Source organism: Gouania willdenowi, chromosome 14, assembly GCF_900634775.1.
Source record: "Gouania willdenowi chromosome 14, fGouWil2.1, whole genome shotgun sequence".
NCBI classification, from domain to species: Eukaryota; Metazoa; Chordata; class Actinopteri; order Blenniiformes; family Gobiesocidae; genus Gouania; species Gouania willdenowi.
The window spans coordinates 28,106,839-28,130,166 of record NC_041057.1 but is presented as its reverse complement, the minus strand read 5'-3'; the positions used below and the strand labels follow the sequence as shown (position 1 = coordinate 28,130,166).

Here is a 23,328-nt window from a genome sequence, read left to right as displayed (position 1 = left end):
ATCCCCCCTTAAGGAGGGGGTCCAACACTCTCAAAACTCTCACCAGGAGCTAAGAACAAACTAAATTTGATAATTTCCAAATCTTGAAAAAGTCCATATTTTGTAAACGAGGTCTTAAATGATGTACGTTCATTTTCCGCTTCTTTTGTCACTCCATTTTTATTCAATTAGTTAAACAAACTAATTAAAAAAAATAAAAAATCTGAAAAACAAATCAAATAAAAACAAATTACATTTCAAAAAGTATAATGACCCTGACACACACTCATTCACTCCATTGTATATACTACATTTGTTCTGGCTTGTTTATGGGTTCTGGGACTGTTTACACACTTCTTAAAGAGACAATGTTCTGAATGTGGTTTAGCAACACGACAATATTAAATCACACATTTCAGCCTTAATGAAGGAAAAAGTCAAAAGTGACACAAAATGTTGATATTGTGCTGCTAGTGATTAATAAAAGGCTCTTTGTGACATTTTTATCCACTGACTTTCACCCATTATTGTTTCTCTTGTAAAACTATATTGAAAAATAAAATGAAAATAAGTTTATATCGCCTATCACCATTTTGAGGAAAAATATAGAGATATGAATATTGGTTTATGTCACCCAGACCTAATGTAAGCAAAGCAGTAATGTTTTATCTTGTAAAGCATGTATTTGTCCAAACTGTGGGAAATGAGGGGTCAAAAACATGGCTTAAAGCAGGATTTTATTAACATGAGTGTTACCTCAAAAAGAAAAAAAAATGAATAAAAAAATCACTAGACTGATATGCTGCCTTGTTATGTAGCAAGTGTTGCTAATGCTACATTTCTTTAGTTAAACTAAGTAAAAAGGCTGTGTCACTGAAAATAACTTGTCGACATTTTTGTTTGATGTAAATTGTACATAGAACCAGTTTGATAAATTGCTTACATCATTTTTTATTATCTTGTATCCATTTTTTCCATTTAGGGCAATATTTTAAGTTGGTGAAATGGTTTGTTTTATTGATAAATAACTTTAAAATAATCTAAATGATCTGAATGGAAAAAAAAAAAAAAAACAGTGATTGCGATTTTACAAAGAAAGAAATTGTGATTTTTTTTTTTTTTTTTTCCTTATTGCTCCCCCTCCAAAAAAATGTTTTCTTTGTAAAATCGCAATAACTGTATTTTTGGGGGTTTTTTGTTGTTTGTTTGGTTCTTTGTTTGTTTAAAATGAATTATTTGTCATTTTGTTTTCTGAAATGTTCTGTTTTGCTTTAAACGCAATTGTTGAGCTGAAAAAACTGTGTTGACCAATCAGATGAGAGGTTGGGAAAAAGCCTAACTGTCTATTACTAACAGTCCATTTTATATTCAGTTGCTCATCATCTCTGTGAGTAACAGCACCATTTTTGTGGAGCTCTTCAGACAAATTTTCGAAAACTGTGTTGATCAGACGACATCTTGTGGGGAAACCACATTTCTACCAGTGGAAACAAGAAACTGGACAAACTGGATGAAAAAATGACGGCCCAGCAGCATCAGCTTAAAAGGTAAGACATTTTTTTTTATGAATTCGTTTTTTTAATTTATATTTATTTTTTGGGAGGGGCTAAAATCAAATATTTATAACCATTTCCTTCATAATTTTGTAAATATTTATTTAGAAAATGGTCCTGCCTCACTTCCAAATGTTTTGTTGTAGTTTTATGTCAATCAGAAAGACTCCACATGTTGGAGAAATAATGAAAACGTATGGTTTATACCAGTGTTTCTCAAATAGGGGGTACGTGTACCCCTAGGGGGTAGGCAATGGCACTACAGGGAGTACTTGAGAGAGATAGAGTAAAATTAACAATAGAAAGCTTTGAAAATATGGGATTTTATGAGGTTTATTTCTAATTAAAAATGATCATACTAAATTTTACCGGAAACTCACAAAACGACATTAATAACACACAAAATATGAGAAAAATATACCAAAGGACAAACAAACACACTAAGAGAGAAAATGACTTACTATTACCAGCTAACACACAAAACAACAACAAATACACCAGTGTTTGAAATAACGGCGTTTAAAATAACGGCGCTAGGAGGAGGCGTTTGTTTTTCAGTTACAGGGTAATCTAACTAATTAACTTTTTACGCCATTACAAACAACTCCGTTAATGTTAATGAACATTAAATGCGGTGAGTTACATGTATTGATTGAATAAACTGTGATCAGAAAGCTCCCCTGGCTTCATATGCAGCTATAGTGAGGGGGTGGGTTAAAAACAAGGTGAGCGCTTGTGATTGGCTAAGGCGGCGTCATGTTTCATGGTAGCCAATCAGAGACAGTGTTTTTACACATGTGGCAGCACACACACAACCACTACAGATTTGATGAAGAAGCAGAGATGGCGAGCGTGGAGCATTCCGATGAAAAGTTGTCATTTTTAAGGTGGCGATACAAACACTACTTTAATTAAACTGTCTGTATACTTTTGTTTGCAAAATAAAAAAAATAAAAAAAAAAAACAAAAAAAAACTACTTTAATTAAATTGTGGTCAAAGGCAAGAACGTGCATGTGAAGTGTACTTTATATCCAGGAGTGAAGACTTTGTCCACATCCGTTGTAAGTAACTAGAATTTAATGAAGCACCTCACAATGACACAAAGCTTTTTTTTTTTTTTTTTTTAAGTATCGCAAATACTTACTTTCCTTGTTAATGAGTTACTTTTATTATAGAGTAATTAAGTTACTAACTCAGTTACTTTTTGGATCAAGTAGTGAGAAACGATAACTAATATTAATAGTTATAATTACGATGCAATATTACTATTTTAAAGTAACGTTCCCAACACTGAAAGACACACAAAATAAGAGAAAAATATAGTGATTAATGAAAAAGAACAGACAAACAACAACAAAATGACACTAAAAACACACAAAATGATGTTAGAAATGATATTGATTAGTTATTAATATTAATTATTATTATTATTTTCAGTTCATGTTCTAATCATTAGAACATGAACTGAAAATACAAGGGTCAGTCTTGGTCCCACGTGATGAGGGAGATGATCGTAAATGGTAAAATCTATAGAAATAAATCTATTCAGGAGGCACTAAATACTGTTTCATTCTATTTATTTACAAAATGAGATTCTTTCAAATGTGTGTTATCACTCATTATTTCCATCATTGTGCTTTATAGTTGTTTTTTCACAGACTTCTGAGTAAAATGTTGTAGTCAGATAAAAGGGAGTACTTGGATTCAGAAATAAGAGAAAAGGGGTACTTGAGTCAAAAAAGTTTGAGAACCACTGGTTTACACTGTAGGGAGTAATGACCTGTAGCCATTGTATAGAAAAACTTTTAATTAGAATCTTCAATCTGAAGTGAGGCTTAACTTGTAACTGGAACTACACACTTCCAGCTAATATGATGATAAAACATGGACAGGCTAAACGACAATGATGAGTACTTTTTTTGTATTTATTTTCATGAATCCTAACCTGATTCCATGTCTATGTTACAGTTCACAGAGGAAGGACAAACTCATCAAGGAGGTGTGGATAATCGGCTCCAGTTACATCCGGCGGGGCGAGGAGGCTGCACTAAAGTTTTTTGGTGCCAATTTGGGACTGGATGCCAACGTGCACTGGTTTGGAAAAGGAGGGATGAGGTGGGAAGGAGTTCTGCCTTGTTTTTATGGTCAGCTTTCCACCCAGGGACCCCCTGACATCCTCCTGGTTCACGCCGGAGGAAACAACCTGGGCATAAACAGTGCAAATAGTCTGGCCTACACTATTAAAGAGGACTTGACCAAATTGCACATTAAATTCCCTGCAATGAAGATCATCTTCTCCTCCATTAACGAACGCAGATCCTGGAGGTACGGGAAGCTGTCCCAGATCATCAGGGACAGAAAAACCATCAATCATTTTGTCAAGAGGACGTCAGTCTGTTTCAAAGGAGACGTTGTTGAACATCCTCTCCTGCGATTCTACAAACGATCACTGTTTATTTCAGACGGAGTTCATTTCTCTGATGAGGGAAACCAATTATTCTTGTCAAGCATCCGCTCCACCCTCCAGAACTTTCTAAAGGAGTCAAAAATACCAACAAGGACCATCTCTGGGGCAACGATGCCAATAAGGACATTCTCAGTGACAAAAAGCAGTACAGCAACCGTCTCTGGACATAAAAAAAACATTACACCAATCAGCTGGCCTTAAGCATGATGATGATGAGGAGGAGGGGCTGGCTGTGGTCACCTGGTGGCACCCCCCACCCCTTTTCTACAATACTGCTTATCTACTGCCCACCCAAATCTATGAGGTGCCAAGTGTAAAAATGACCCATTATTGTTTTTCTTGTAAAGCTATTGAAAAAAAATAACAATAATGGAATTTATATCACCTATTGCCATATTGAAAAAAAAAAATAGAGATGAATATTGGTCCATATCACACAGGCCTAATGTAACCAAAGCAGTAACATTTTATCTTGTAAAGAATATGATTGTCTAAACTGTGTGAAATGAGGCGTTCAAACACTGCTTAAAGTAGGATTTTATTAATATGATTGTGTTACTTCAATAACAAATATAAATCACTAGACTGATATGCTGCCTTGTTATGTAGCAAGTGTTGCTAATGCTAATGCTACACCACTTTAGTTAAACAAAGTAAAAAGACTGGGACTAAAATAACTTGTTTTGTAATAACCTTGTCCTAAATTATCTTTTATTCCTTTTTTTCATTTAGGGCGATGATTTTAAGAAGGTTTTATTAAAATAACTTTAAAATAGTCTAAATGATTTGAGTGAAAAAAATTGTGATAAAATCGTGATCGTGATTTCACAAAGAAAAAATCGTGATATGATATTTTTCCCATATCGCCCACCCCTATGTTAAATCGAAATGTTTAAATCTAAATCTAAATGTTATATATCATATCTAAATGCTTAATCTTATATCTAAATATTAAATCTAAATCTAAATGTTGAACCTAAATATTTCACACTTATGCTAATTGACCCCACCCCTTGTAACCTCAACCATTACACAAGCAGAGAGACACACAGCCGCTCCCACATGCCCTTTCACCAATGCCTGCCTGGGTGATATGCACCCGATCTCCACCGCCGGGAGAGAACCAGCCATACAGATCACCCAGGCAGGCATCGGTGAAGAGGCGGGTGGGAGCTGCTGTGTGTGTCTCTGCTTGTGTATTGGTTGAGGTTCCAAGGGGGGGTCAATTACCCTATGTGTGAAACATTTAGGTTAAGGTTAGAGTAGTAGTTAGAGCGGGCAGTGTTGAGGGCAGTTTTGTATAGTTGAAGGTGATCAGAGTAGGCTTGGAGATTAAACCGTTTTTATGTGGAGACGTTCAAGTTGGCATTTGTGGGTTTTTAGTTTTCTGAGGTCGGGGGTGTACCAGGGGGCGGTGTGTGTAAATGAGACTAATTTGGTTTTGGAGGGGGCAAGTTGGTCGAAACAAGGTCCTTGGGGTCGTCAGAGAGCGGGGGGGAGGCAGACAGAAGGTTAAGAAGAGAAGTGGAAAAATCATGAGGAGAGATGGATTTCAGGTTTCTAAAACAAATGGTTTGCTTGTCGTTGGGGTGGAGGGTGGGGAGGGGGAGGTGGAGGTCCATGGTGATAGCCAGATGATCGGAGATACAGAGGTAAGTACTGGAAAGTTGCTGGATGGTGAGACCGGTGGAGCAGACTAAATCTAGGGTGTGGCCATGGGTGTGTAAGGGGAAGTTGACTTGCTGAGTGAAGTTGTGGCAGTCCAGTAGAGCAAGGGATTCAGAATGACTGAAAGGATGTTGTGGATATGGTGCTGATGTTGAGGGCTTTTTTATGGACTGAGGCTACGCCACCGCCCCGGCCAGTGAGACGGGGCTGTTCAATGTAAGTGTAACCAGGGGGAGTGGCTTTGTTTAGTGAGAAATAGTCCAGAGGTTTATGCCAGGTTTCAGTGATGCAGAGGAAGTCCAGGTTATTGTCAGTTATGAATTCATGTAGGATGAGTGCTTTATTGTTCAGTGAACGAGTGTTAAGGAGAGCCAGTTTCAGTATTTTCAGCGTTGAGGGTGGCTGTGCGGAACGAGGGAGTGGACGGAGGATGGGATTGGGCCGTTTTATGCGTTTAGTGTCATTTTTGTAGGGTTTAGGGCGCCTGGCTGTGATTATGGACTGAATGGGAAAGGTGTGAGCAGAGGAATGTAGTAACGGGTGGAGCCTGTAGGAAGAGCTGTGGCAGGAGGAGGCGCTTTGGTGGGGCAAAGTAGAGTAAGGTGAAGGAGACGGTGTGTGCTTTGTAAATAGTCATTCATGTGGGAAATGCTGGACGGCGTGCTGAAGATTGGCTGTTAAAATACTACTGCCCAGTTAGTTAGATTTAATATTTAGATTTAGATTTAACATTTAGATTTAGATTTAACATTTAGATTTAGATTTAACATTTAGATTTAGATTTAGATTTAACATTTAGATTTAGATTTAATATTTAGATTTAGATTTAGATTTAACATTTAGATATAAGATTTTGCGGCTCAACTAGTCTGGAACACTCGGATGGACTATCCTTCTATCCTATTCTGTTTCTCCTTCTGTTCACTAACCCCAACCAGTCGAAGCGGATGGCTGCCACCTCTGAACCTGGTTCCGCTGGAGATTTCTTCCTATAAAAAAAGGGAGTTTTTTCTTCCCACTGTCGCTAAATGCTTGTTCATGTGGATCTTGTTGGGTTCTTTCTTCTTTTTTACTATGGACTTTGTATTTTGTTCGGCGCTTTGAGATGACTTTGTTGTATTTTGCGCTATATAAATAAAGTTGAATTTAATTTAGATATAGAGTTAACATTTAGATATAACATATACCATTTAGATTTAAATATTTAGATTTAATGCTTTTTTTTTACCTCTAAGTGGTTAAATGTTGTTAAATGTAGGAACACGTGCTAAATATGAGAAAAGTGAGATAAATAATGAAAATGTGTTAGCTACAACTTTTATACTACATTTTTACACTTGGTACCCCCATACAAATCTACATAGCTTTCATCCCCGAGATACAAGACCTCCTTTCCATCTTTTGCTCAACATCTGCACAGAGGGAACTAAACAGAGGGATGACTCTGATGATGAAATCTCTGAGAAAACTTTATTTCCATCTCCTTCATTCTCATTCTTGTGTAAAAAGTTGATTTTCTAATTAGAATTGCTGTTAATAAATATTGTGTAATAAATACAGTGTGTCTTGCTGGTTTTTTTTTTCAGGTTAGTTTTATCTTTTCAATAAATCTTCTATACCCCTTCACCACTTTTGTTACTGCACTCATTTTAAAAGGTTGTAAATCTAGTGCAAGTAAACTTTAGCTTGAATCAGGGTTGGAGTCAATTACATTTTAAAATTACAATTACGCATTCAATTATCCATGTTCAATTACAACACAATTATGATTACGTTGATGGGCATTTTTTCCAATTACAATTAAAACTAGAACTGCAAGCAGTTATGAAAGGGGGCCAATCCTTCCCGCACGACTCGGCCCACAGGTTTCGTGGATACCGTGGAAGTACGTCACAAAGGTTGACGGGCTCGTGGCGAGCGGCTTGACTCGGAAGATGTGATTTAAAGTGTGAAAGTGACAAAGCAAAATGCGTTTGCAAACATTTTAGCGCCACCTAGTGGTGCACTTTTTGGTATGGGTGATCTGTGTGCTCCTTTACCCTGTAAATTTCACAGCCCTCAACATATTACTTAAGCTGAAATAAGGGATTGTTTGTTTATATGTTATGATGTAATAAGCCATGCCCACTTTGACCAGTCGCAAATAAATTTGAGATATGGCCTCAGGAGGCAGCCAAGATCATACCCACCAAATTTGGTAAAAAATTGGTATTGCCATTTAAGAAATACATATATTCCATTATTGCAGCGCCCTCTAGTGGCGTAATTGATTAAAATATTGCTTATACCCTTATAGTCACATGCCAACAAAGGATCTCAGACTTGGTGTTGTTAGCATTTATTTTGACCGAGATATGCAACAGTTATGCATTTTTATAGCTAGCTAGAAAAATTTACTCAGTAAATATTCACGCATATTTTGAGCCAACAAAATTATTTTATCAACTTTAGATCAAGTCCAACTGAAGACTCTACATGCCAAGTTTTGGGCGTTTACTAAATTTGCACTACTTGTAAATGAAACATGACAACTGATTTAATCTCAGGATTTTTTTCAAATCCCCACACTTGCATGTTAATTTAAAGGGCATCTTCGTGTGTACACATTAAATTAGATCCTGAACGTGCTGAAAAAGGTACACGTTTATGTTTAGTTCTATTTGTTATTTTACATTATTTACAATAATACAAGAAATTCACCTTGGTCACAAACGTTGCTAACTGAGGACACCTGCTGGTCAATATTTATGTTTGTTTTGTTTTATTTTTTTATTTTTTTTATATTAACCCACATAAGTCATTTCTAAAAGCCCTTTGTGCAGTCACTATGCAGCTTTCAACTTGGCCTGAGTAACCATGACTACCTATCAACATTGTGCTGTTCTGCAAAGCTGTACTTAATGACTAAATGTGTATTATAGCACACTTAAGCAGATTATTATTAGACATAAGCCTGTATGTCTAATAATAATCTGTATGATAAAGGTCTAAAAAAATATTTAAAGATGAATAAATTAAGACTTTGGTGTTTTGTTACACATTGAACCAAATAGCAGTGCTTGTATTAGCATATTAGCATATATGGGTTTACTTTACAACAAGATGTGAGTCTGTGAAGGATTTTTTTTTCATCCATTTCCCTTTTTCATGTCTTTCATGATTGAACAAGTTGGAAATTTTGCTGACTTTGTATCGGTGTTTTTCAACCTTGGGGTTGGGACCCGTGTGGGGTCACCTGAAATTTCTGAAAAATGAAAATACATTTTTTAATTGTTTTTTAAATGTGTTGAACAACTGTATTCCATACTTTCACTTTGTCAATTGAAATCTAGTTCAACTAAAATACAGTTTAAAAAAAACTACTATCACTAATCCTGTCTACTCTGTATTTGAAATACGGTATAAAAACTTGATCAAGAACTAATTCTAGAAAAACAAATGTCTTTGGGGTCGCCAGAAATTCTTGATATCAAAATGGGGTCACGATCCAAAAATAAAATTGACAATCACTGCGTCATATGGAAATTATTAAAAAAGAATGGGTAAAATAATATGGATCAAAGTATTTTCAATAAAGAGTAGGAATGTGATCTTCCTTTCCTAATTAAAGAATACTCATCTTATCGTCATAAGCACATAAAAAAAAAGTTGGATTTAAAACAAACTATACATTAAACTGTGTTATATTATAACATTGTGTGTTCAATATTTCACAGTGGCATAAAGTTTTCGGACAGTTTTTTTCAAATTAAAAGATGATCCTTTAACTATGGGGTTAGCCATTAGAAAAGAGACCCATCTCATTCACAGAAAGACGAGCAAAAAGAACACATTGTAAATCTTGTTGTTGGTTTTGGAACTCCGACATTAAGTTTCTTAAGTTGGTTCAACGCCACAATTAATTTCTCCACCAGAGGCTGCTGAGATCCAACATAACCATTTGGATTTAAAAATAAATAATACACTGCATGAAGCAACAACGCCCCACAGTAACCATGCACTCATGCTTATCAAGCAACACATTGTATTTGTTTTTGATGTGCACATTCTGTTCCTACGAGCAACTGTAACAGTCGGGAACGGTTTGTTTTAGTGTCAAGAGATAAAAAAATAAATAAATTTAAAAAAATCAGAAATACAGCACAAAATCCTTTATTTCCAAGCCAAACACGGCTTGGAAGAGTTTTTGTCATATTCTCTGCTCTATGTTACTTCAAAGTTCACCCTTTCGGCTTTGGCTTAACAAAAAACAAACAAAAATAATATTAATAAAACTTTCCTTGACCACAGCAGGAGAACAGAGCAGGGAATGAATGACCACCACTTGTGTTTTCTGGAATTAATTCACAGTAGAGACCAGAATTCTAAACCTTTTCATTGTACAATAAGGATGGAGCTGTGTTTACACACAGGATTAACTCAAATCACATCTCTAATTAAATAAATGTCCACTGTAGCGCTTGTTTTCGAAAAATCTGCAACTTGAATCTTACTCAGCTGCTTGATTTCTAACATAATGGTAAAGTATAGAGGGTCATCAACCGCATCATCAATCCGGAAGTCGCCATTTTGGAGGTAAGCAGCCGGTTTCCAAACAGCACACAAACAAGCTCATCCCGAATTTGAGAGGAAATGGTGAACGTGTTTTTGGCTGTATTAACCTTTCAGACCATGAAAAACATATGGAGTTTTATAGACTGCCAAAAGTTACAACAGATCATGGAAAAACAATGTCTGTATTTTATAGTCAGTAGTTCTACATCAGGAGAGCAGTGACATGAGACTAGCTCACTGTTGTTGCACCAGTTGTTATTGATGTATATGCAAACACTGCCTCATCTCCTTGCATTTAAATCCAGCTTCAGGTAGTTCAGTTTGTTCTCCAGGGAGAACACAGGATGGAAGGAGGCGGCGTTCTCTGAGCTTAGCTTTTAGCTTGGGTGCTAGCCCCGCTCCTGCCTCCGATCACACCGTTTACGTCTCCTTCGCTGTCGGACACCGCTGGCACATTTCCCATGAACACTATGTTGTGACGTTTCATACAACAATTGGCTACGTGCTTACGTTCGCGTTCATCGGAGTTGCGTTTTATTATGTTTTGCGAATATACTTTATAAAAGGTTTACTTCTCTGACACACCCACAGTTCCATATTGCACCTTTTAGGCATTGTTACAACATTGTTTTTAAATTAAATGTACATATTTTTAGTAAAAATATATACATATGATTTAATTATTTATTTTTTTTAACCATTTTATTGTATTTTTGCAATCAACTAAATTACAATTTTTTTTTTTTTTTTTTTTAAAAAAAACAAAAAAAAAACAGGAATGCTTAAATCTTTATTTAAGTTTATTTTCGCTGGGAAAAAAATCTGGTTGGTGGCAAATCTGGTTGGCTGGTAACTTTAAGAATCTACTAGACATGCTGGCTGGTGATCTAAAAAGTTAATTTAAAGCCCTGCAGACTACATAATAGAGGCACACACTTTAAACAACTTGAAAAGTGACAGAAAAACAAAACAAAATAAAAACACACAAAATGAAGGTAATATATGCAAAGTGACAACAAAAAACATAACAAAATAAACATTACATAAAAATAGGATTACATATGCAAAATGGCAATAAAAAATACACAAAACAGCAAAATATTGGACAACAAAAACACAAAAATTGTTAGAAAAATACACAGAATGTCTCCAAAAACAATAAAAATTAGGGTATTACCATTTATGGAAAATTACAACAAAAATACACAAAACAACAAAGACACTAAAATGACTCCAAAAACACAAACCAACATAAAATACACACAAAATAAGAGGAAACTGTACAAAATAAGAAAAAAATACACAGAATGACTCCAAAAACAATCAAAATGAGGGTATTACCATTTATGGAAAATGACAACAAAAATACACAAAACAACAAAGACACTAACATTACTCCAAAAACACAAAATTACAACACAAAATGGCATAAAATACACACAAAATAAGAAGAAACTGTACGAAATAAGAAAAAAATACACAGAAAGACTCCAAAAACCCAAAAAATGAGGGTAATTTATGCAAAATGACAACAAACATTACTCCAAAACACACAAAAAACACAACATTTGGATAGAATATGCAAAATGATGACAAAAATTACAATAAAAAAACACACAACAAGATGGGACAACAAAAATACCAAAAACAAAAAATGGCAACACAAAATAACATAAAAACACACAAAATGAAGGTAATATATGCAAAGTGACAACAAAAAACATAACAAAACAAACATAGGGTAAAATATGCAAAATGGCAATAAAAAATACACAAAACAACAAAATATCGGACAACAAAAACACAAAAAACATACACAGAATGACTCCAAAAACAAACAAAATGAGGGTATTACAATATATGGAAAATGACAACAAAAATACACAAAACAACAAAGACACTAAAATTACTCCAAAAACACAAAATTACAACACAAAATGACATAAAATACACACAAAATAAGAGGAAACAGTACGAAACAAGAAAAAAATGAGGGTAATCTATACAAAATGACAACAAACATTACTCCAAAACACACAAAAAACACAACATTTGGATAGAATACGCAAAATGACAACAAAAATTACAATAAAAAAACACAAAAAGTGACACCAAAAACAAAAAATCACAACACAAAACAAAAATACACAAAACGTTTTCTCGTATCAATGATCAGTTTGGTATTTATTCTAAATGATGACATGAATGTTGATAATGTGGCCCTTGAATCAAACAATCATACAAACTGTGGCCCCTGCTGTGACAAAAGCTGCACAACTTTGGACTCCATCAAATGTTTATTGAAACAAGAATGACATCATCACAACACACACACATAAACCGTCATCATATAAAATATACACAGCTTTTAGGGTTTTACAAGTCAAATTATTGGCTCATTGCTGATTTGCAGAATATTGTTTTTATTGACAGACACTAGTACCTTCTTCAGAAAACAGCCATCAAAATAATTATAAATTCATAATTCCTAAAACTTTAGAATTCTGTGACCTTGAAGAATTAAAAACTGCACAAATTTTATACAAAGCAAGAAAATAAACAACTGCGAGAAAATCTTAGAAAAAGAGGGGAGTTATTATTTAAAGGGAAAGTTAAATGTAAAAATATTAAGTGTGCGAACAACATTGAAAAGCTTTTGTTTATCAATCTTTGGAGTAAATAAGTGCAAACATAATTCACTTTAAAAACAGGTATAAAGTAATGATTTAACAAAGTGATGAGGAGCTTTATTAATCAGCACGGGTTTTGCTTTGTTTTGAGTAATATTGATTAACTACTTGTGAACATATACATTATTTATATACTATACATAGTATATTGGTAATTGATTGTATTGTTAGTTGTATTTCAAGAAGACAAAATAGTTAGTGAATAAAGGGGAAGGATTAAATAAGCACATGTAAATTGAAAGGTTTAAGTGTTTGTGGATGGAATCAATTGTCTATTTCTGCTGTTATAATTCATCTTTTTTTATTTGTGTTCTGTTATTATTACATGCTTAAAATAAAGACATAAATCAATCAATCAATCAATTGATTGAGAAAAGTTCCCCTTATCAAGACACACAAAAACACACAACACAACTGATTGTGGCCTATTGTTGTACTGTACATGCTATCAGACAACAGGGTTGGTTCAATTATTATTGTAATCGCATAGTTAACAATTCATTACAAATATGGTGTAATTATAATTGTAATAAAAAATATGTTGCTGCCATCATCGAAATTCAATTGTAATTGAGTTCAGATAATTGACTTTGTAATTGTAATTGCCATGAAAATCCTGTAAAAAATGTCAATAATAATTTAACGCAAAACTAGGTAACCATGTTAAAGTTGTATGTACAGTATACGACACATATGTAGTTAACAACTATTAGAATATGTTTTAATTATAAATATATCATTGGAAAAAATGCTGATCACTGTAATTGGAATTAAATTGGAATTGAAAATGGATAATTGAAAACTTAATTGTAATTGACTTTCGGAGGATAAAACATATTTGTAATTTAATTGTAATTGGAAAAAATGTTGATCACTGTAATCGGAATTGTTGTAATTGAACTTGGATCATTGGAAAGGTAATTGTAATTGACTATCTGAGGATAAAAAAAATTATTGTAATTTACTTGGAATTGGAAAAAATGTTGATCACTGTAATCGGAATTGTTGTAATTGAACTTGGATAATTGGAAATGTAATTGTAATTGAACTTCAGTAATTAAGAACATAATTGTAATTGACTTTCTGAAAATAAAAAAACTACTGTAATTTAATTAAATTGGGAAAAAATGCTGATCACTGTAATCGGACCTGTTATAAATGAACATGGATAATTGAAAATGTAATTGTAAATGAACTGCAGTAATAAAGAACGTAATTGTAATTGACTTTCTGAGGATAAAAAACTACTGTAAGTTAATTGTAATTGGGAAAAAATGCTCATCACTGTAATCGGAATTGTTGTAATTGAACGTGGATAATTGAAAATGTAATTGTACTTGACTTTCTGAGGGTAAAAAACTATTGGAATCTAATTGTAATTGGAAAAAATGCTGATCACAGTAATCAGAATTGAATTATAATTGAACATAAAAAAGTAATTGTAACTAAAAAAGGTAATTGACCCCAACCCTGTCAGACAGTGTGTAAGCATGTGATTTCTCTACTGATGAATCACTGAATCACAGCTGGATGATGGTGACAGCTGAGTCATACCAGACCCAGAACCCTGCGTACACAGGCTCACTGAAGGAGGCCTTGAAGCGGTGGATGAGATCCATGGTGTCCCCTATGGTGTAGAATGAGAGGGTCCCCCCCGAGTGATCCAGGAAGACCCCGATGCGGGAGGAGTAGGGGGCGCTGATCTCGATCTGGTCCTTGTTGTGTCGTGCTGAGTAGCTGGAGTCAGAGCAGAACAGGCTCCAAGACTTACGGTTGTAGCCGATGCGGCAGTTGTCCCCGTAGCCCGTTCTCTTGATGCCCTTGTAGGTGATTCCCATGGAGGCCCCCTCCCCGCTCCAGTCTACCTCCCAGTAGAAGGCCCTTCCAGAGAGGGGCTCCTTACACAGGACCTGAGGGAGGGAGTCAAACCTGCCACTGCTGTCACTGTAGGCCTGGGGGTCTCTCTTCAGAGATGCTTTCCTGTTCCCTCTGGACAGATGTATCTGTCTGTAGGCTGTGCTTTGGTCCATGGTCAGCTGGCATGCATCTGCAACACAATAACACATGGGTATTACTGATAATGTGACCTGGGTAGGATGTTACTATGATGGCGTTCTAGGGCCACATTGAGAGGAGAATAAAGCTGAATACCAGAATGAAGGCAACATTTATGATTAAAAAAAATAAAAAATCATAATATTATGGAAAATAAAGTCCTACTGTCACAAAAAAAGTCAGGACAATACAATGAAAAAGTTGTACTTTTATGAGGAAAAAAAACTTGGAATGTACAAATCATAATTTTATGAGAATAAATTTATCGTTTTAAGAAGAAAAAAAACTTTTCGTGTAATATTATGACTTTATTTTAGTACAATTACTTGTTTATTCTTGTAATATTACAAGTTTTTATTCTTGTAATGTTACACATTCTTATTCTTTTAAATATACAAGTTTTTATTCTTGTAATCATGTCACTTTATTTTGGTAATAGTACAAGTTTGTTTTCATAATATTATGAGTTTGAGAGTTATGAGAATAAAGTTTTACTGTCACACAAAAAAAGTCATAGTACTACAATGAAAAAGTCATACTACAAAACTAAGACTTTATTCTGGTTATATTATGAGTTTATTTTGTAATTAACAAATGTATTCTTGTAATATCACAAGTTTTTGTTTTTTTTGTGATATGACATTATTCTGGTAATATTACATGTTTATTTAATATTTAATAAGGTATAGGTATTGGATCACTGATAATGTGACCTTGGTAGTATGTTACTATGATGGCTTCTCGGGCCTCATAATATTATGAAAATTAAGTCCTACTGTCACAAAAAAAGTCATACTAGAATGAAAATGTTGTACTTTTATGAGAAAAAACTTGTAATATTATAACAAAAAAACAAAACTTGTGATATTACCAGAATAAATGTATAATATTGCAAGAATAAACTCATAATATTACTAAATTAAAGTTGTAACATTCCCAGAATAAACTCATAATGACCATCACAAAAAAGTAATAATACTACAATGGACAAAATTATATTCTTATGTGGAAAACATTTGTAATGTTACTAAAATACACTTGTAATATTACCAGTATAATGTCATAATATTACAAGAATAAATTTGAAATATTACAAAAATAAACATGTAACTACCAGAATAAAGTCATATACAATAGTGTCATGCTATTTTAAGAATACGGTCATAATTTTATGAGTATAAAATCATCATTTTAAGAAAAAAAAACAGATTTTCTTAATATTACAAATGTATTCTTGTAATATTACAAAAAAATATTTTCATACTATTATGACAACATTCTTGAAATCTAAAAATTTAAATCCTCAACGTGGTCCTAAAACGCTTTTTTATTATTACAGGTAAAAAGCTTCAACGTAAAATACAAGACAGTAGATAAATAACACATATTTAAGCTTTTAAAGGAGGGAAAGTCTACGTGCTAAGGGTAGTTTAGTGACATATTTAGGCTATAGTTTCTGCCACGCCCAAAAACTCCTGAAGACAAAGTTAATGTGTAACGTGTAATTGTACAACTCAGCGCTCAGAGTTATCTTTCAAACTCATGCTAAAAAAAAAGTTCCTGTTAGTTCCTCACATTCACCATGTCATTAAACATCAGAAAACATCTGCATTAGATTGGGTTGATTAGAAAAGGTCCGTCACCACTGACCCTCCACCAGCTGCTCCCAGATCCCAGATTAGCAGTGAAATCCACCACCACATGCAGGCCTGTTAGATGTTTAGCTAACTTCTGCCATAACATGAAGGAGACCCTCTGGCTGCACACACACCACAGGGTTTAAATGTCACCTGCCTGCTGTGCACCTTCACCTCTGCAGGTCACAGTTGGTGGGCAACCCGGTAAACTCGCCTAGATCTGCTCGGCCTCTCATCTGGAACGCCAGAGGTATTAACACTGTTTGTGAGTTAGGCCACAAACAGAAGTGAGACAAAAACTTAATGTGCAGCTGCAAAGTGAGACGCACAATTAGTGAACGCTGTAATCTAAATGCTATGTTGATTTGGAGTCATTTTCTGCTTTTTTCTGACTGTTTTATACCCAAACACCTTCACTTATCAGCCTGCCAGCCAATAATCAATAAATGGTTTTAGAAGAAGACCAAAGCAAAAGAAGAGTATGTGATGCTGAATGTAAAAAATCACTTTTTCATAGCTGACATATTTTGAACATTTAGCTAATTTTTCTTTTATTTGAGACAGAAATTCATGTAAAACAGCATGTTCTACATCATTGTTAAAAATGTGTACACAAATCTAAATGTAAATGTTCAATCTAAATCTAATTGTTTAATCTAAATCCAAAAATTAAACCTAAATCTAAATGTTAGTTCTAAATTTTAAATCTAAATCTAAAAGTTAAATATAAATCTAAATGTTAAATCTAAGTAAGTGTTAAACTTAAATGTTAAAGTTTAAATGTGAAATCTAAATCTAAAAGTCAAATCTAAATCTAAATGTTAATTCTAAATCTAAATGTTAAATCTAAATCAGATTAGCAGTGAAATCCACCACCAAGTCTAAATGTTAAATCTAAAGTCTAAATGTAAATGTTAAATTGGTCACCAAGTGTAAAGCTATATATTTCAAAACTATGCAAAGTGGGTAGGTCAGCACCTGTCAATCATGAGGACCCGCCCACACCACTGACTGCAACTCAGTGAGTGAGGAAAAGGGAAGAGCGAGACATGGCGGGATCACTCCAAATTGACGAACTCTAAAGAGCGGTAATAACTGGTGTGTACAACTGCCCTCACACAGTTTAATAGACGTAGATTCGCTGAGGGTACTGGCATGCTGTATGTCAAAGATATAGAAGATCTTGGTGGGTGGGGTGTGTTGAGTGTGGGCAGGGCTGCGTGATCAATAGGTGCTGACCTGCACACTTTGTATAGTTTCCAAGCATTTAGATTTAGATTTTTACATTTGGATTTAGGTTTAACATGTAGATTTGACATTTGGATTTATGTTTAACATTTAAAGATTTAGATTTAATATTTAGATTTAGATTTAACATTTATATATATATATATATATATATATATGTCGGCTATGAAACAGTGACCAAGTTTTTACATTTGCCACCCCATAGAAGAGGAAAGAGGAACTTTGCTATAAGCTTTAAAATCTTCACTTCCTGCCAGACTTATCTTAAGTTTTTTATTAGAATGAGAGAAAAAAAAGCGCAGACTCATGGTGTTAAAAATGCATGTTACTGCAAAGTCTAGATTGTTTTGTTCTGACAAGTGAGGAGCAGGTTATCATCAGCTTTTCCAAGCACTCAGAAGAAAAGAGAGGGATCAATGAGAAGTGCACTTCAAGTGAAAACCCCAATGATGCACAACATGAGTCAGTCGTGCTCTGTCAACACTGCAGGACGTACAGTAACTGCTAAAATCTGTTTGGTCAGCCACAGGGTCTGTCAGAGAAGCTGATCAGCAAACACAGACACCTCTAAACTCTGGATTATGCAAAGAGAGCAATAAGAAGAGTTTGGTTCACTCACATCTCAGGAAGTCGTCCCTGTACCTGGGTTCCTGCACTGGGGGGGTCTTATACATGGGAGCAGCTTCCTCAGCTGAAGAAAACAAAATGTTTACACAGTGTTAGCGATAGTCGATAGATGCTTTCATTCCACAGATGTAGACGTCAATAAACTCCACCATGTAAACTAAATAATTGTGTCTGTCTGAGTGAGATAATGTACTACAGACACAGACAACTGGCAGCCCGGGGGCCACATGTGGCCATCAGTCAAAGTGAATGCAGAAAAATCAATCCAAAAACACACAAAAAAATGACAGAAAAATATACAGATTGGTATACAAAACGACAACAAAAATGCATAAAATGGCAAAAACACCAAAAATGATTCAAAACACACAAAATGACAACTAATGCAAACAAAACGACTCAAGAAACACACAAAATGGCCACAAATATACACCAAATTAATAAAAAAAAAAAATGCACAAAATCTCAACAGATATACTGGTGCAAAAAATAACAGAAACCATGCAAAACAGCAACAAAAAACAAAAATGGCTACAAAAAAATCCCAAAATGACTCAAAACACACAAAATGACAACCAATACAAAGTCAAGAAAAAAACAAAATGGCCACAAATACACAAAAAGTAACAGAAAACATACTAAACAACAACACAAATACTAAAATGACTCCAAAAACACAAAAAATTACTATAAAAATGACCAAAATGACTCAAAGCACACAAAAGGACAACCAATACAAACAAAACGACTCAAGAAACACACAAAATGACAACAAATATACACAAAATAACAGAAAAAACATACAAAACGGCAACAAAAATAGACAAAATAAATGATGGGAAAATAGACAAAACGACCACTAGAATAGAACTTTGTTCTTTCCTGTTCTATTGCTCCACTAATTGGTCATTATTTTAAATGCTGACATGAATGTTGATAATGTGGCCCTCAGAATGTGTTTGTGTCTTTCTGTGATGGATTGATGACCTGTCTTGGGTTTACCATGTAATGATTCTTCTAAAATAAGCTTCAGCGCACTCTGACCTTAAACAGGAACATTATTCAGGATGTTTGGATGAATAATGCAAACTTTCACTATGAGTTGCTGAATGGCTGAGACGTCCCTGTGGCGTCTTTAGTCGCTAACATTAGCATTTGTTACATTCATTCTCTTGAATAATTCACCTTTCATTGATTTTTTCTTCATTGAGTCCTCCAGCTCACAGAAGGTCATTTTGTTCACTGTGAAAGAGAAAAGTCAAGTTTTATAATCGATGCAGCATTTGGTTGAGTAAGGCTTTTAATGAAGGTGGAGCATCACCTGTTTTGGCCACTTTCACCAGTTCTTCGTTGCTGAATTCATTCATGTGCTGTTTGAGCTCAGAGACGGCCTTGGTCACTGGGTCAAAGGAGTAGTATGGGTTCACGCTCACTGAAGGCAGCTCCTCAGCCTCGGTTTGAGCTATCAGCGTGTGGTAGCTCTGTGGAGGAGGAACACAAGCTTTGATCAGCTCAGTCACACAAACACACACCGGTCACGGTTACATGAGGTTTTTTAATTCGGAATTAATTATTCTGAATTAAAGTGTTCTGCTTTGTGTTTACATGGACATAGTAATTATGAATTGGGGTTTACATGGAAAACAGGTTTATTTGACTTCATTTAGGTCTGGGGGTGGGAAAGGTTCTGATTGGACAGGAGAAGAACGTGATGTATCACACCTATCGGGAGCAAGCACACAACAAACCTTTTCTTTTCGGCTACAACATAGAAGACCACATAATAAGAACGGTTTTCACTTTTATTTCCACTCTTTTCATTATACCCATGTCTCCTGAGGCTCTGATTAAATAAATAGTCTCGGCACAAGTCTGGGCGGCCATCTTGGATTATGAATCACGAGCATGTGCAGAACGACCGGAAATAACTTAAAGCGGAATCAAGGAATTATTTACTTTGGAATTAAAGTCAGAATAAACCAGCAGCCTAATTCGGATTTAAGTCTAACTCGTACCATTTTCATTCCGAGTTAAGTGTTTACAACAGAGGTGGGTAACTTTTATCACAGTGGGGCCACGATTCATGTCAACATTTAAAATAATGAGGGACCTGAGCATTAATATAGGCAAGAACAATGAGTTTGTGTTGTAATTTCATGTGTTTTTAGTCGTTTTGTGTATTTTTTTTCTCATTTTGCGCTTTCTGGTGTTGTCTTGAGTGTTTTTACTGTCGCTTTGTGTGTTTTTGAAGTCATTTAGAGTATTCCTCTCACTTCATTTTTTTTGGTTGTTGTTTGGTGTGTTATGAGCCAATTTGTGTATTTTTGTGATTTTTTGAGGATTTTTTGTGCATTCGTTTTCTGCATTTTTGTTCTCATTTTGTAATTTTGTAATTAGTTTTGTTTTGTTGCGGTTTTGTGTGTTTTTGGAGTCACTTTGTGTATTTACTGTATGTTGTCTAATGTCTATTTCTTGAAGCTCTCATGTAACCGTGGCCACTGATGATGTCAGTACGGTGATGCTCTGTGTCTCCCACCTGGATGAAGTGAATGTGGTCCTCGGTTCTGGACAGCTGAGTGATCTCGTTGTCTCTCCTTTTCAGGTCGGCGATCTCGTGGCTCAGACGCTCCAGGTGGCTCTCTGCGTTGTTCAGCGCCGCTCTCTTATTGGAGGAAATCAGCTTGGCCATCTCCTGCTGCAGCCTCTCGATGGATCTCATCATGTCAGTGAACGTCTTCTCACATTCCTGCATGGCTCTCTGAGCTGAGCTCTGCACGGGTGGAGACGGAGGGTAGATCATTAATCATCTATCAGAGTCACACCGGTTTTACCTGCACCATAAAGAATGGTGTCACTCCCACAGAGAGGAATGCTGCCACTGATGCAACCTTTGCATTCATGTTCAGGGTTAGTCATGGTGTGTGTGAAACATACCCTGAGGGACTCCACAGCCTGCTTTAGCTCCTCCATCTGCTTGAAGCGGTCATGAATCCTTTCCTGGATCTCAGCTTGGGTGGCGCCCAGCCGTTGCTATGACATCAACAATAGATCTTTAAATAAGCAACTCAAACTTAAAAACCATTGCTTTTCTTTTCTTTTCTTTTTTTCTCAAATAATCAAGGTCTTTCTTTATTGTCAAATAACAGAGATCAATTCATCATTCAAAACATACATTTTCTTTTTCCCCTCCCCATCCCACCCTATTACAGAGAGCCAAATAACTTAAGAATTATAGTTCACAAGACACACACACACCAACCCCCCCACCATGATTATCAATACAATACATTAATAGAAGTACAATTATATCACATCAACAAATGTCATCTGAATTCATATTTTCCAAATAAGTCAAAAAAGGTTGCCAGACTTCATAACAAAATTGTATTGATCCCTTTGTAGAGTCTAATCTTCTCTAATTAATAAAGTACATGATCTCTTTGACCCAGCCTACATACGTGGGTGGCAGTCGTCGAGCAAGAAGGGTGCAAAAAGCTATCATATTAGCCTTTTTTCACCTAAATTGGCAGCCCTCATAATCACTCCAAATACAGCAATAGATAGAAATGGTTCCACTGTAGTAATAAAAAAACATTGCTTTTTAAATCCAGTTTTGACAAACATGTTTAAAGTCTTCAGATGTTGGATTTGGTGTATTTAGAAATACAAATCACATTAGTTTTCATGCATGGATTGTTTGTGATAGAGCACTGTTCATGGTTCTGATTGGAGGACTACAATCCAAAAGTGTAAGAGACTTACTCTGCCAATGCCATTAAGTGTAAATCTTTAAAAATTATCATTGTAATCTTTTATTTTTATGAGGAAAGTAATTTTATTTCATTTTATCATGGCTTGGAAGTACTGGAGCCACAGATATGAAACATAGCGTGTTTCCAGTTGCGTCTCTTACCTGTTCGTCAGCTCTCTCCTGCTCAGCCGACACCATGTCGTGGCCTTTGTGCTCCTTCACTGTGCATAGCACACAGATGCACATCTGGTCCGTGCGACAGAACAGCTCCAGTCCCTTCTGATGCTGAGGGCAGATCTCCCTGTCCAGGTGTCCGATCTCATCCACCAGCTTGTGCCTTTTAAATGTGGCAGACTCGTAGTGGGGCTTGAGATGTTTGTCGCAGTACGAAGCCAAGCACATCAGGCAACTCTTCACTGCTCTTTGCTTCTTCCCGACACAGATGTCACAGCCTACATCCTGGGGTCCTGCGTAGGTCTCGTTGTAGTCGGGCGATGGCGGCGGAGGTGGAAAGGGTTCATTGTTGCGTTGCATGCTGGAGGTGGAATGCCGAGAGCTGGACTGCCGGGCACCCCCCATGCGTCTTGGAGTGGGTCTCTTGGAATAGGTGACCCTGCACTCAGGGCAGATGTAAGAACCCGTGTGGTCAGCATGATCCCAGTATGTCTTCAGGCAAACAGAGCAGAAGCTGTGGCCACATGGGATGGACACAGGCTCCCTGATGTACTCCTTACACAGGTAGCAGTCTTCCTGGTCAGACATGGTCACTATATACCTCACTCTGCTCCTGTTGTGTTCAGTCAAGGGCAGCTACTGGCTTGTGTCTGCACAGTGGCAAAGTGATCCTACAGGTGCTACGGGTGCAGATTATATAGAGTAAACAGAGAGGGAGGCTGAACTGGTTAAGCCGAAACCAGTAAAACAAGGGTGGGGTATGATAAAAGAACACAGTGAGCACTGTTACAGAAGAGGAAGGGAATGAATGAAATGCATGCATGTGTGTGATTATCAAAACATGATTGACATTTCTGATGTTATACCTAATTAAACTTATGTTAAATCTAGATATGTTATAGTGTTAAAACTTAAACACAACAC

General features: G+C 35.7%; 2 protein-coding genes across 2 annotated transcripts; one reads left to right on the top strand and one right to left on the bottom strand.

The window, feature by feature from the left end:
• Positions 1 to 1,370: 1,370 nt before the first annotated feature.
• Positions 1,371 to 4,279, top strand: LOC114476159 (uncharacterized). The gene is made up of 2 exons (XM_028467477.1): positions 1,371 to 1,526; positions 3,502 to 4,279. The coding sequence occupies exons 1-2, from the start codon at positions 1,498 to 1,500 to the stop codon at positions 4,199 to 4,201; spliced, it is 729 nt and encodes a 242-aa protein (XP_028323278.1). The 5' UTR covers positions 1,371 to 1,497; the 3' UTR covers positions 4,202 to 4,279.
• A 9,643-nt stretch (positions 4,280 to 13,922) lies between these two features.
• ftr83 (finTRIM family, member 83) lies at positions 13,923 to 23,085 on the bottom strand. The gene is made up of 7 exons (XM_028467121.1): positions 22,393 to 23,085; positions 21,414 to 21,509; positions 21,016 to 21,249; positions 19,801 to 19,960; positions 19,665 to 19,721; positions 18,472 to 18,543; positions 13,923 to 14,959 (listed from the first exon to the last, which is right to left on the bottom strand). Exons 1-7 carry the CDS (start codon positions 22,990 to 22,992, stop codon positions 14,433 to 14,435), a joined length of 1,746 nt encoding a protein of 581 aa, XP_028322922.1. The 5' UTR covers positions 22,993 to 23,085; the 3' UTR covers positions 13,923 to 14,432.
• Positions 23,086 to 23,328: the final 243 nt, after the last annotated feature.

Bases quoted from the DNA above. Each gene is read 5' to 3' on its own strand.
- LOC114476159 (XM_028467477.1), top strand. From the start codon at position 1,498: ATGACGGCCCAGCAGCATCAGCTTAAAAG. The intron at 1,527-3,501 runs GTAAGACATTTT...TCTATGTTACAG, and splicing joins CAGCAGCATCAGCTTAAAAG to TTCACAGAGGAAGGACAAAC.
- ftr83 (XM_028467121.1), bottom strand. From the start codon at position 22,992: ATGTCTGACCAGGAAGACTGCTACCTGTGTAAGGAGTACATCAGGGAG. The intron at 19,961-21,015 runs GTGGGAGACACA...CCTCCTCCACAG, and splicing joins ACCACATTCACTTCATCCAG to AGCTACCACACGCTGATAGC. The intron at 19,722-19,800 runs GTGATGCTCCAC...TCTCTTTCACAG, and splicing joins GGTGAAAGTGGCCAAAACAG to TGAACAAAATGACCTTCTGT.